Source organism: Mycteria americana, chromosome 3, assembly GCF_035582795.1.
Source record: "Mycteria americana isolate JAX WOST 10 ecotype Jacksonville Zoo and Gardens chromosome 3, USCA_MyAme_1.0, whole genome shotgun sequence".
Classification (NCBI taxonomy): Eukaryota; Metazoa; Chordata; class Aves; order Ciconiiformes; family Ciconiidae; genus Mycteria; species Mycteria americana.
In genome coordinates, this window is record NC_134367.1 from 82,189,600 (window position 1) to 82,203,711 (window position 14,112).

The 14,112-nt window shown below is 36.7% G+C and overlaps 1 protein-coding gene across 2 annotated transcripts in view; it reads left to right on the forward strand.

Annotated features, from left to right (window-relative positions):
• The window catches only part of TTC13 (tetratricopeptide repeat domain 13), a 44,037-nt gene extending 33,274 nt beyond the window's left edge, over positions 1–10,763 (forward strand). The window contains exons 18-23 of one of the 2 annotated variants that reach the window (XM_075495853.1): positions 1,964–2,070; positions 3,466–3,601; positions 4,312–4,391; positions 5,575–5,653; positions 7,653–7,732; positions 10,491–10,763. In XM_075495853.1, the coding sequence (XP_075351968.1) occupies positions 1,964–2,070; positions 3,466–3,601; positions 4,312–4,391; positions 5,575–5,653; positions 7,653–7,732; positions 10,491–10,614 (606 nt within the window). In that variant the 3' untranslated portion in view covers positions 10,615–10,763. Of the gene's footprint in view, positions 1–1,960; positions 2,071–3,465; positions 3,602–4,311; positions 4,392–5,574; positions 5,654–7,652; positions 7,733–10,490 lie in introns of both variants that reach the window. The other variant, XM_075495851.1, reaches the window with a different exon arrangement.
• Positions 10,764–14,112: the final 3,349 nt, after the last annotated feature.

The window sequence follows — 14,112 nt, forward strand, 5'->3', positions numbered from 1 at the left end:
GCTAGTGCAGGTCAGTACATGGTGGGGCTGGCAGGGGAAAATGAGGGAATAGTTGCCTTAGGGACTGATAGCTAATCTGAAATGAAATCTTGGTTTACGTTCTTGTGCTTTGGAAGACTGTCAGAAAAGGAGTGGGGAAACCTGCAGGTATTCTTCTTGCTGGTGGTGGTCTTCGTAGAAAGGTTTTGGATATATGATGTGCAAAATGATTTATACTCTTACCTCAATTTAAGTAACAAGACTTGAGCTAGGTTTAAGTCAAAAGTCTTCCCCCTCCCACCCCACTCTCCAAAATTAATCTAGGATGAGCAGTGTGTAAAATATTTGGGTTTGGGGAAACACTGTTACAAAGTATTTCTTTTTAAAGGATTGGACATGATTTTATTTAGAATAGAATAGCATTTCGGAAGAAACAGTCATTCTAAATAGAGACAAACTCATTGTTTTCTTATTGCACGTGTCCACGTTGCAAGTTCCTATCTAAGCAAAGCAGATGGATTGCCATAGAACAGAGCTCTCTCCAGATATATTGCTGCTACTACTGATAGACTGTCTGGGTTTGGATTTGTTCATAGCATTAGTGCTCACTCACTTGTGCACTAGATATCTTTACAGAAGCTACATGGCTCAAGAGCTAAATTTCTCTATGGGGTTTTTTAATATGTGTTGCTAATATAAGTGTCTTCAAAGAACATAGCATAATTTTGGAGGTCCTTTTTGTATTACTGTCTTGTTCTTGGCCTTGAAAGATGAAGGCAAGTATATACTAACTGAACCTAAACAAAAACTTGTGATGAAGAGGTAGTAGATGTTGGGGTGGATAGACAATTAAGTGTTCCCTACTGACACACAAATATGCAAATAGGGCCCTGTAGAGCACCTAATATGGCTACTGTTGAATTATAGGCCAGAAAAAATGCTATTAGTGGAGTTAAAAATATACTCCAAGAGACTAGAGAGGCTACTCCAAGAGGATGATGAAAATATATAAACATAGTGGACTATACATGACTTATTTCAAAATAAATGTGTCTCATCTGGCAGCAAATATTCTTCCTGGTTTTCATAACCTGTACGTTTTGCTTTGGTTTGAATCTCCTGTATCCCATTCCGAATTGTATTGAAGTGGAATGCTGTTTCTCATTAGAGGCTTTTAGATTTGTTTCTTTAAAATAAATGCAGATTCTCTTTAAACAAAACATCCTGGATCACAAATTCTGTCTTAAAATAAATAATTGCCTGAGTAATTGACTCAGCACTATTGCATAATAGTCATTAATCGTGCCTGTAGAAAATGAATGTCTGCTAATATTGTGTAGTTTAGTTATTTGGGTAGCTGGGGAATGTTGTATGTCAAAAGCTGGGCTTTTGGCTTTACTTAAATACAGTTTTGCCTGGTTTATACAACTCTTTGGCTACAGTATTACACTTAGATAATGTAGCTTTGTAAAATTCTTAAACTTTGTGATAGTTTTCCTTCTGATGAGGATAAACATTAATTGAAACTGGTTCAGTTAAATTGTTGCTATGAGCTGTATTCTAGAATCCACACTTAGACTAATGCAGCTATTTCTTAGTGTAAACATAAAACAGGCTCTCAAATGCCTGCTTTTGCATTTACATTGTTACACCAAAAGTTTACTATCAATATGCAACTTGGGGAGAAATCTGTATAACTCAAACTGCTTTGCACAGTTGCTTTTCATAAACAGTGCTGCCTTTATATTCACTATATAGTCATAAAGTTGAACATCAATATGCCTCATTCAATATTTATGATTTCCATTCAGTAGGAAGTAAAGGATAAATGAAATAATGTAGTTGACAGTAACTCTTTGTCCTGTTCCCTCAGTTTGTCCATTTTCATGTCTGCTCCAAGTATTTTAGGTGTTTCAAAACAATAGCTAGGCAGTCTTTCTCTGTTTACTCTAATATTACTTTTTTTTTTTTCTTTTGAAAGCAGTTTAACAGTAAAACAAGAGATGGGTTTACTGTGAACACAAAAGTCCCCAGCCTCAAGGACCAAGGGAAAGAATATGATGGATTCACAATTACAATAACGGGAGATAAGTATGTTTGCTATTTTCAGGGGTTCAGGTACATTAAGTAATGATGAAGTATTAGCAATTAATCTTCTCAAATGATATTTCTACTTGCATAAAGTGGGTTTTGTTTTTCACTAGTGGCATTTTTGTAAATAACTAAAAAACTTGTTCATTTGAGGACTTCTGATTCCTGTTGTGTTCCCTAACAAAGAGGGAATATGGATAACGTTGATGGAGTAGGCCCAGTTGAGATGATTCTGTAACATGTAGCACAAAAGAGAGACCTTGTTATTCATCTTAGACTATAAAATGCCTAAAGGGGAAAAGTCTTGAAAATCTCAGTCTTTATCCATATCAAAATACATTTCTTGTTGTGATACCTGGTCTGTTATGGTGACTGAAAAGTCCTGAATGGAATGGAAATTTCTATGATCTAAGAATGGAAGAGACTCTCTTCTATTTGGATTTTTGGCCTTTTTTGATGTTTATTTTTCAGATGTTTGCAGACCTTGCATCTGCAAATGCCAATTTAGATAGTACCTGAATGTACGAGGACACAATCAGGAGGCTTTGGGCCACTCTTTGGGTGAGATAGTAAATTTCTCACTTTATGGATACTGGATCCTTGTCTTTCTGAAGAATGAGCTTTAATCTGAAGCTCAGAAGCTCTGTCCTACTACTAACTAAAAACTTTGACTTATGGGATTTAAAATTCTGTGCATTGGAATTTTTCCCAAAACTTGTGTGCTTCCAATGACCGGCATGAAAGCCAAACTTCTCTTCTAAAATGTTAACATATCTCTTGAGTTTTAATTTTACATTCTAAATCATATGCCTATACACAGTGAAATGGTATTAAATATATGCCCTCACTATTTTGGGGAAAATATTTTGGTGTCAGTAAAACAGTCTAACTTTGTTCTGCACAAACTTTGTTCTGTATCAGTCAGTCTGTTTTGATCCATAGTTTGTAACTATGCTTTTATACCAAAACAATTCCATTTTGGTAGTTTAAAAGTTAACAAAACTACACTTCTAAACAAAAATCTCAAGCCCATGAAGATATTTTAAAATTTCATATTTCTTATTTTTTACCTACACTTTAAGTGAAACACTAATGCTTGTCAGCTATTCTTCAATGGAAATACTTCATCTGTGGTTAGACAGCAATCCTTATGTATTCTTTCATACAAACTTACAATGTGACAAAACGTTTTTAATTCGGTGATTTTTTTTTTTTTTTTTTAACTAAAGGAGGGGCAATGCGCATAATCTCCTGCTTAAGGAAAAATGACAGGAAAAAGGTTATGATGTGGTATTTAACTGTAGTACATTTGTAACTTACCCTGGATATTAGATTAGGCATCAAGTTCTGTTCAAAAAATTTCTTACTTCCTTTTTTGTTTCATCTATTTGATAGAGTGGGGAACATACTATTTTCGGTAGAAACTCAGACAACAGAAGAGAGAACACAGCTGTATCATGCAGAAATAGATGCACTATATAAGGATCTAACAGCTAAAGGAAAAATTCTAGTTCTGTCTGCAGAGCTTGGGGTAAGGCTGTTTTAATGGAAATTATGAATTCCTTGATAAAATTCTATTATGTTTTTATACCTCCTGTTTAACAGTCACTGTTCTAATAAGTTTTGACAGAGATCTTAAGTAATAAAATTGACTGCTTGCTTAAACCCACTTATGACAAATACCATAAGAATTTGCCATAATTCTCTCTGTTACTTTAAAATTTGCTATGCTTTGCAGTAATAGAGTCCAGACAAGGTCTCAATAGCACAGTGTGTTCCTTCCCCCCCTGCCCTTTATTTTCTTTATTTTTCTCATGGATCTGTGTTCACTGTTTCATCATCCTTATAAGCACTGCTTAGGATTTGGCTCATAGTGGCTACATATAAGATGAGAAGTAACACAAATTCATGAGAAGCACTAGAATTGTGTTTGTGTTGATTTGTATTGCAATGAGAATCTGACTACATTTGAGCTTGTGCTTTCCGTTTTTCATCCTTTAACACGGTGTAGATGAACTGTGTTTCACCTAAATTTTAAAACTATAACAAAATAATTTGCTTAAACACCTGTTAATCAGACTTCAACTTCTCAGCTTGACATTTTTCACATTTGAAATGGTTCTTTAAAAAAAAAAAAAAATCACAGTGCTGTAAGACTTTCCAATATGTGTTCCTTTATATGGTATTACCTGGCTATTAAATTATCTTTATTTCACTTTTTTTTTTTCCCCTCTTGCTTAGGAAGTAGATGCTGTTTGCAACTTGATCCTGTCATTAGTTTACTACTTCTATAATTTAATGCCGCTTTCAAGAGGATCTAGGTTAGTGATTGTCTTTAAGGATGCAACGCTGTAAAATGTCCATGTGTTGCAGTATCTTAATATATTTTTTTAATATAAAAAAAGCTAATAAATCTCTGGGTTGAGCTGCGTGTCCTGCACAGTCTCTCATTTTGTGCTGCCATGATGATGGGTACTGACTTAGTACTGTTTTAAAAGCTGGCTTGTAATTGCTGATGGTAACTATTCATAGCTGCGTGTATATTTAAAATGATGAGTAGTCTGTATTTATAGACTTCAGCTCACAGATTGAAAAGTGTCATTTTTAAATTGTGATGCTTGGGTTCCTAATCCATATTATGTTACACCACTGTAATTCCACTCAAGAAGCTTTACCGAAACATGTATTTGAGATGAAATATACTTTGAGATTACTAAAATAATATTTTAGTGTATTTTATTAAAATAAGTTATTTATTGCAACTGTTAGGGTCACTAAATGAAACCCTAGAATAAAGTCCCATATGTCGCAGATCTCTTCAACTGAAATTCTAGTTTAATTCAAACCTGGCTACATCTAAGAGCATTATGAATCTCTGTTCCACAAAGCACTTAAGATCTTTAAGCTTATTATTAAAAATGGTTCAATAGAAAATAAAATTTTAAAAATCCTGAGACTTTATTTTTGTAGTCAGACTTTGCCTTTATCTTATAGAATGTAAAAATTAACAGAAATTCTGTCTGAGTTCCACAATTTAAAAAAAAAATAAGTTTAAAAAAAAAGTTAAGTAACTGAACAGCTTTACAGTGCCTCTAGCTCTGTTGCAGTAGAGTTCGTAAACTCTTCTGGGCTACAGCTAAGCTGCTTGGGAACAGGAGTTTGCTTTGTTTTCAGCTCTATGGGGTCTTAAGGACTTGTAAGTCTGAAATTATGATTCTGACTACTGTAGAAACAGTGCTCTTCAGTAGTTAAACTCCATAGGATCATAACTTCATTCCAGTGATGTTGGGAAGTAACAGTGATTTCACTTTTTAAGTGTTTCATGCTTGTTTTTACTTCTAAAATAAAGTAACTAGCACAGTAATTTTTACTAGCCTTCTGTGAAACAGTACTATATTCTGTTTGTTTTGTAGTCTAAAATAGCATTATGGAAAGACTTTTACTGTACTTAATTTGTTGGTTTTGATTTTTTTCTTTTTCTTTTTCTTTTTTTTTTTTTTTAAGTGTGATAGCTTATTCGGTGATCATGGGAGCACTAATGGCAAGTGGTAAAGAAGTATCAGGAAAAATCCCTAAAGGAAAGGCAAGTATCAAAATACACTGGTTCAGCCTTGATGAAGTAATACTTGTAAATGTGAGGAAGGAGCTGTAAGAATGAACAGAAGTTGCCTGCTTGTTTACTGGACATGGGTTAGCTGCATATTATGGTGTCTTGCAGCCTGAGAGAGTTTTGAAAATTTCGTTGCTGTTCTGACAGCAGGTGAGATTTAGAGGTAGTAGGTGCAATAATGCTGGTTAGTCAAATTGTAGCAGTTTGTGTCCCACAGTAATTACATATTTGTAACTGAGGCGTTTCTAATGTGCTGAGCTGCTCTTTCCAGCTTTCTTTGAGAAGGATTCTGAGAATATGTGGGCAGAATTAGTGACTCTTTTGGCACACAGCAGAAATTTTCTGTCTTTGCTCTCAGTGTATTCCAGAGCATTTAGGGCTTGGTAAGTAGAAATGTATTTGCAGCTTCTCTTGATTTTTCCTTCACCTCTGTATTCTGCTTAATTTAAAATAAGTTCTAGTTTTTAAGTTACTACATTTGAATATTATACCACCTTGCTCAATAAAGGGTTTCCCTTTCTTCATTAAACTACTGGTCTGTTAGCTGTGTTACCTTTTCAGCATGAAAGGAGTGAGAGCACCTCTGTCTCTTTAACGTATCGTCAAAAGAACCAGTGAAATTCCAGTGAGAGTCAAAGTTGTTGAAGAAAATATCCTGTGTGGATAACTGAAGAAAGAACAACTTTCCCTTTTGTTCTAGAAAGCCCTGAAAACACTGAAGTTTGTCCTTTCAGTACAATGAACTTCTAGTAGCTTTTAAGAGCAAACTGCACTTGCTTAGTAGCAAGAAAGCTTCCTTTTCAGTACACCATTAAGCTGGTATCTTCACCGTTCTGTGGGAGTTCAAGCTAAGGTAAAAGACTTAGGTGGGTTTTCTTATGCATCTTCTTAGGACATAATAGGGTAGTGCATTTTGCTGACTTTTTTTATGCAGGCAAGCAGAGTTTCAGGATTACTAAAAAGCAGGATTTCTGACTTACAGGAAGCTTTGGGGACATTTTTACATTGGAGGGTTTTTCCTGAAACTGAGTGCCTGAATTGGAACAATTTTTTTAGAAAAGTTTTCTCCAGCTGGAAGAAATTGTCTTCCCCAGTTGAATGAAACTGGGATTTTTAAATTTTTTTTTTTTCCTCCCCCAGATTCCTTAGAAGGGTATTTCTGGTCTCAAGCTTATGACAGCATGCATTATCAGACTGCTCTGGAGACAAAGATGCCCAGTAGTCAAGAGTCCTGTTATTGCCCTGCAGGTCAGTCAGTAGCCACGGCCAGCATAGCTTCCAGTATTGGTTGTGGTGGGGTGTGCAAACCCACAGAGAGCTTCAGTGCCTGGCCTGCATGCTGACTTCCAAACTGGTGATGAGGGACAAAGTAGTCTGGGCACAGACTAGTTAGTAAGCTTACTCCTGTCTTACCAAGAATATAGGTAGCAGGCTCTCGGAACCCTTCCTTGAATTCAGCCAAAGTTCACTGAACCACAAATGTGTCAGATTAAATGTTTCAGTAGTAGTGAACCAATGTTTTTGACTGAACATTGTTCTGCTGAAAACTTATTTTCAGCTGTAGATATGCAGTTGCACAGAGTTCTTGGCTATATGTAGTCAAACTTGTCTGAAAACCCACTGTGGAAAGAAGTAATACAGAATGCCTGGAAAGTCCAATATAAATCTACCAATCATGTAATGCAATATTTTGCAGAATACAGTATGTAGAAATGAGAAATATCCCCATTTTATTTGGACATTGTAATAAAGGGCTGAAGACAGTCAATATTTTCTGGCACTAACTCATCAGTATAAACATCTTGTCAAGAGAAAAAAAAAAAAAAAACTGGATTTTGTCACAAAAGGAACAATATGTTTTTGAAGTTGAATTTATATGCTAAGAATATTTGACGATTAACTTCCTGAAATTAGAGAACTTTAAAACTTCTCTAATTTCTTAAGATCTTTTTTTATTTTGTTGCATTTTCAGCTGGTTGATTTTGAAGCAATGACAGCACCAGGGTCTGAAGCTTTTAGCAAAATAGCAAGGAGCTGGATGAATCTAAAAAGGTAAATCTTTTTGTTCAGAAGGGGGGGAGGAAATAAAATATGAAAGACTTTCTATGTAAAATTTAAACCTATACTAAAAAATGTTACTTAGAAATTATGAGTTTAGTAAATGATTCAGTGTATTTTTTAACACTGTTTAGGAATTGATAAGCAAGATTTGAATTTACACACACAATAGTTTATTTCTAGTCTAACAGAGTAGTTAGTAGTCTAGACATTCAGTTAGTGAGTTATGTGAGTGTTATCCTCTGAGGATTATTTGAGTTAATATTTTCTTCACTTTGTCTAGTGGTCAAATGTGCCTTTTTATTTTTTTTTTTATCATTAGTAAATCTGGTGATTGAGTCAACAAAGCAGGGGAAAATTTTAACTTGTTTGAAGACATCTATAAGAATGGAAAAAAAACCCCTGTATATCAAAAGTAATTTACTTATCCTTTAGTGCTATTTTAATTTGGAGAATAAGTATTTTCAAAGTAGGTGGAAGTTTTGAATATACAGGATTATGTTATTTAGCATAACTGCATGACTTTTGTATAATGCTTTAAAATTTTGATTTTCATATGAATTGATTTTTGAATACTGAACACATTAATTCCTTGTCAATATTATGAATCTGGTGTATTTGATTTGTCCTTTAGTGGTTATTCCCCACACAAAATCTAAAAATCGGGCCAGAGACAAAACCAGTTTTATTATCATTCAAGTCAGGGTCAAGACACTTAAAGGGTGCTGAGAGAACTGGCCAATGTCCTTACAGGCCATCTACAATCTCCAAAAGGTTGTGCACATCAGGGGACGTTCTTGGTGACTGCAGGAAAGGAAATCTTGCAGCCATCTCCAAGAAGGCCAGAAGGACGACCCAGGGAAACTATAGGCAGGTCAGCCTCACTTTGGTCCCTGGGAAAGTCATTAAGTGAGTCCTCTAGGAAAGCATTTCAGGGTATATGAAGGAGAATGTGACTAGGGACAGTGAACATGGGTTTCATGTTCGAACAAACGTTGTGCGACCCAATATGATTGCTTTCTGTGATAAAATGACTAGATTTGGGGATGAGAAGAGAGCAATTGATGTTGTTTATTTTTACTTCAGCAAGGACTCCACAATACTCTCATACCAAGAGAGCACATTATGGTCTGCATGAATGGACAGCTAGATGGGTAAAAAGCTGTTTGGATAATCAGATTTAGGGGGTACTCGGCACTTTAGATCACACCTAGAATACTGCATCCAGTTTAGGGGCAGCTGCAGTAGAGGCTATGATAAACTGTAGCAAATTCAGTAGAGAACCACCAAGATGGTCAGGGGGCTGGAGCACATGCCTTAACAGGATTGAATTCAGCCTGGAGAAGAGAAGGCTTTGACCTAACAGCAGCTTTGCAGTACCTGTGAGTATTGAGAAAATGGAGTCGGGCAGTACTTGGTGGGAGGGCAAAAAGCAAATGCACAAGTTTCAGACTGAGCATAATCTTTTCACGCTGAGGGTAGTCAAGCAGTGGAGCAGGCTGCCCAGAGAGGCTGTGCAGTCTCCATCCCTGGAGATTTTCAAGACCTGACAGGATAAAGCCCTGACACCCTTGTCTGACTTCGCAGTTGACCTTGCTTTGAGCAGAATGTTAGATTGCAGACCTCCTGAGGTCTGGTCCAACCTGAGTTATTCTGAGAGCCTGAGGAACTCTGCAGCTGCTGTTAGTGCCAAATATCTCCTACTGATTAGTGTTTAACTTCATTATCAGTGGTTCTCAGCCTGGTGAATTTCACTGGACTATAAAATCTCTTCCTAAATGAAGAAGGCTATTAAGAAGACTCAAGGACATCTTTGTCAGACTCAGGCTAAAAATCTACATGTAAATGCAGTCAAATTCAGCATTTATTAAGGAATTACATTTTTAAACTACAGTGTAGCAAGTTATGTGTTTTAATAAAAAGTAGTCTTCACAAATATTGTGACTTGGTTGTCTTGGAACCAAAATATTTTATATTTCCCAAAATGTTTTACTGTAAATCTCCCAATTTATATACTCAACTTCTTTCTTAATCCTCTGTTCGTGTCCTTTCTTGTTTGTTTGTTTTTTTAAGACATACCTTTACCAAAGGGGAACTTATCTCTTGGGAGCAAAGTCAGCTTAAGCCACTTCAACCCTACCTATGTGTTTCTGACCCTCTCAGTTGTACTGTTGAAATTTGTGGGAATCCATAGCAAACCAGATCAGGGAAATTATTTGTGTTAAAAATAACCTTGCCAAAACCAAAATTTATTTTTAACCAAGACCATTTCATAGCATAGTCCCACCGATATTGCTGGCTCAAATGAGAGAGATATAATGGGCAAGGAATGAGCCAGACTGGAGAAAATGCTAAAGTTGGCTTTGCTTGATACTGAGAAAAATATCTGTAGAACCACAGCCCAAAGGACTTGAAGTAATAACATGAAGGTAATTAACCTGAGTGGCTAATTTGTCTATGGTAGGAGAATAATAGTGGGTAAGGTAAGTAAAGCTTGAAGACTTAAAGCAATAAAATTTTGCTTTAACTTCTGCCACTTCCGAAGGCTCTTTTATGTGGTTGTCTCTTTCATTCTGTATAGTGAGTGAGGAGTCATGAGAAGCAAGAGCTGGTTGTGGACATCAGATCCTTGACTTTAGGTCCCAAATTTGTTGAAGGGGATGAAGAGAAGTATAAGCTAATGTGTTATCTTCCAGGTAAATCATAAAACTCAGCAAAAGATAAATAATTTTCTTTTTTTCTCCTCTTTCAGTATTTCACCTTCTTACAAGAGCCTACCATCCGTATCAGAGACTTTTCCAACCCTGAGAACAATGATTGAAGTACTAAATACAGACTCATCTCATTGTCTAAAAAAAACTATAGTAGTTGTATAATTTATACAAATAAAAGGCCAAGAGGTACTGCTTCATAAATTATTTTGAAGGGGAAATTATGGTCAAAATGGTTTTGTTTTGTTTTTTTTAATAGATTAAACTTACTTGACTACTTATCACTAGAATAAAAGGAATCTTTCTGTGACCAATAATTTTAAAAAGGAAGAAAGAAGTAAAACAGCTGATATCTTGTACTGAGACATACCCTAACAGGAAATACGATTGTTCAGGGGCCAAACCGAAGAGCAATAAGAAACTCCCATCATGGTATGATCTGAACATACTGCAGGCGAAAATTTATTAAAAAGAAAAGTAATCTGCATTGGAAATACCACTATACTACTTCAAAGGCTCTGTCTTCTGCATGGAAAACTTCATGAGCTGTACATGTGTGAGCAATTGGTGAATACACAGGCATTTCATGTAATGCAATCCAGTGAAGGAACAGATGTCAGCTTGAAAGGATGAGTTTCAGGAAAACATCATTTGGAAACAAAACCAAACAAATGACATATTTGGAGTTAGGTTCTTAGTGAGTAAATGTCAGAAAGACAGCAACTGTACATCAGTCTCTCTTTCGAAGTACCCAGTGGTGGTGGTTGGTGAAAGATATCAACGGATTGACGGTATATTGGGAGAGCTAGCTAGGGCTCCTTGAGTTGTTTTTGTTGGAAGGGCCTGGCAGCATTCTGGAAAGGCAGGCTTCCTGTAGGGCAGGGCTAATTCAGTTCAAACGCATGGGCAGTACCATGAACCAATTTCTGATTGTAATAGTGATGATTATATTTCTGGTGAGTCCGAACTGAATTATACTCATCTTAGCTTGAGCTCTGTGACTGTAGAGCTCTTTATCAGGTTAAGTGATTTCAGAAACAGCAAGCAATGGTGGGACAAATGTCTGGTTTCCTCAGTGGCTTCGATCAACTTTTTTTTTCCTGCCTGAATATTCAGCATTTCAGAGAATGTACAAAACTGTTCTGTTTTAGATACAGCTTTCAACTTGTTTAATGTTGAAGGTCTAAACTGTGATTCTGTTGCTGTCATCTTTTACACAAATACTCTATTTTTTACTTTGCTTGCTTCCAGTTTTCCAAAGGTTAGGGCTTTGTTGGGCAATTGCAAATATCTGTCCTAACCATGTAATATGAGATATGCTAAAGAATAAGTTATTTACCAAGGGAGAAGGGAAAACGTCCTGCATACCCCAACCATACCAATAGCAGTGGTGTGGTTGCTTTTCTCTGGCTACAGCAAAAGGGCAATCTCAGTGCCCTCTTTAATGAAGAAAGAAACTCATGCAGCAGAGGATCAAGAATGTTGATATAGGTAACCTACTTTAATAGTGGGACTGAAAGCAGGGTGTATATATTGAATGGAGGGTCTTTTCTTGATTATTCCATACAAGTATTTATCAGATCCAAGGTGGACTCTGTATGTGCACGTGTGTGTGTGTGTGTGTGCGTTTAAGTTCAGGGGCAGGGGCAAAAGTGCCACAAGGTAAGTTAGAAGATGCTGTGAATACTGACATCCATTACAAGAAAAGCCCTGTTGATTTAAAGTTAGATTTTGCTCTTTGTTACCTTGATCACTGGCAGAATAGGACAGCCATGGGTAGCTAGAGACCTGAGTGTTTACATGTATGAAGGATTTTCATAGAGATGGAAAATGAATCCCAGAAAGTGGATGCGCACTATGTCTATGTTAGCAAGGAGTGCATCCCACCCAGTATGAGTAGCTCACTTCCTACACTATATGCATTTCAGAGGTTTTATTTTTGTTTGCTTGTCTAGTTTATGAACTGGCTGCTCATTGCATTTGGAGTGCATGTTAGCAATGCATCTTCCAGTTTGGACACCTTTTGGATGAAACAACATGTATTCTGAAACCTCTCTGCACTGTGAACCAAAATGTGGCAAGTGAAGAAAATGAGGAGACTGGCTTGAAAAGTGTGCTCCCGATTCAAATTAAACCAGCGGTACATATATACCGGTGGGAACTTTTTTTCATGAACTCTTAGAATATAAGATTGTATGTTGAAAATGCAAGGGTAGGGAAAGAATGTGCTTTCCTTCCACTTAACGCCTTTTACCATCTATTGCTGAAACAAACGTTGTTGTCTGTGTAGTAACTCTTCCTCCCTAAGAACAAGCGCTGTGACAGCGTTAAGCCTATTGTTCTCTTCTCCTGCTTGTTTTCAGGGGAAATTATTAAGTAAGTTCAGGTGTATATATATATCTGATCAGGGCATGTGTAACAGATGAGTGCCCAAAATGCAAGGAAATCTAGAAAACTGGGGAAACACCTCTTTGGAATCCAAGTTACTAGCCATTAGTGAGCACTAATGCGCTTTGTAATGTTGCGAAGCATTTGGAAGGATAAGTATAATTTTGAGTAAGTAAGTAAAACTCACCAGAAAAAAAACCCAGAAGCAGAATTTCATACACAGACATCAGGTTCATTAACAGAACCATAATAAAGGGAAATCTGACCACCTGTCTGGCTGGTAGTAATGAACATGCATTTTAAACTTTCTTGATCAGAATTTATGTAAAGGATGAAAGCAGGTATTTCTTTCCAAGTAAGGATAAAGGAGGCTTGTGAGTCTTCATTGAAAGAATTGGGTTGCTGTCCAATTGTGACAAGGTATTTTCCCACCATTCTTTTTCTTGAGTACCTTTCCCCTCCCCCACTAGAAATAAGCACTATTTGCTTCTATGGTGTCTTCTATTTAAAGGTCTAGAAGTTTCAGAAACCTCTATTAGATTTCATTATGGAGGAAAGGAATTGTTATTTTCTACCTACCTAATGGAGAAACAGGTACAGTAGCCAGGAAGAGATGCCTAACTTTATGCCTTGATCGTATACTAATAGTATGATCTTTCCTTCAAGCCTGTAAGTTTTCTTATACCTTGTATTATTCATTGAGAAGGGGGAAATCTACAGTGGCACTGACCAGACAGTTCTTGGAACTATATAATAAGAGAAGAGGTTCCTTGTTTTAGGGATTAGACCAGAGGGAGTGGAGAAAGGGTGGTGGGGAAGAAGAAAATTCCCTGGACAAACAAACCATGTACAGCTGTCTGGGTTTCCTTCTCCTCATTTCTCTTACTCCTGTGAGTGACTTCATACCCATCCCCCTGCTGACAGACAAAAAGATGATATTAAGGGGAGATCAAGGGCAGGTGGGTGTAACGTGCTACACCTCTACGAGTGTGTGTGCGTGTGTACGTGTTTCAAAGGCTTGTTTCTCTGGGCGTGATACAGATGACTAAGGAAGAAAGCGAGCTCAAGTCAAATGCTCTCAAACAAGTTTAACAAACAAAACAGGATTATATAACTGGGCTGGTATGTGATGACTTGGAGAACTGTAATTACCTCCTAAGAACCAGATATGTGGAGAAATCCAATTACCATTTTCCATCCTCTTCTGTGTCATCTTAGACAGCTGGTCTAACGATACCATTTGAACTCCTAAATGGGAATATTAACATATTGCAG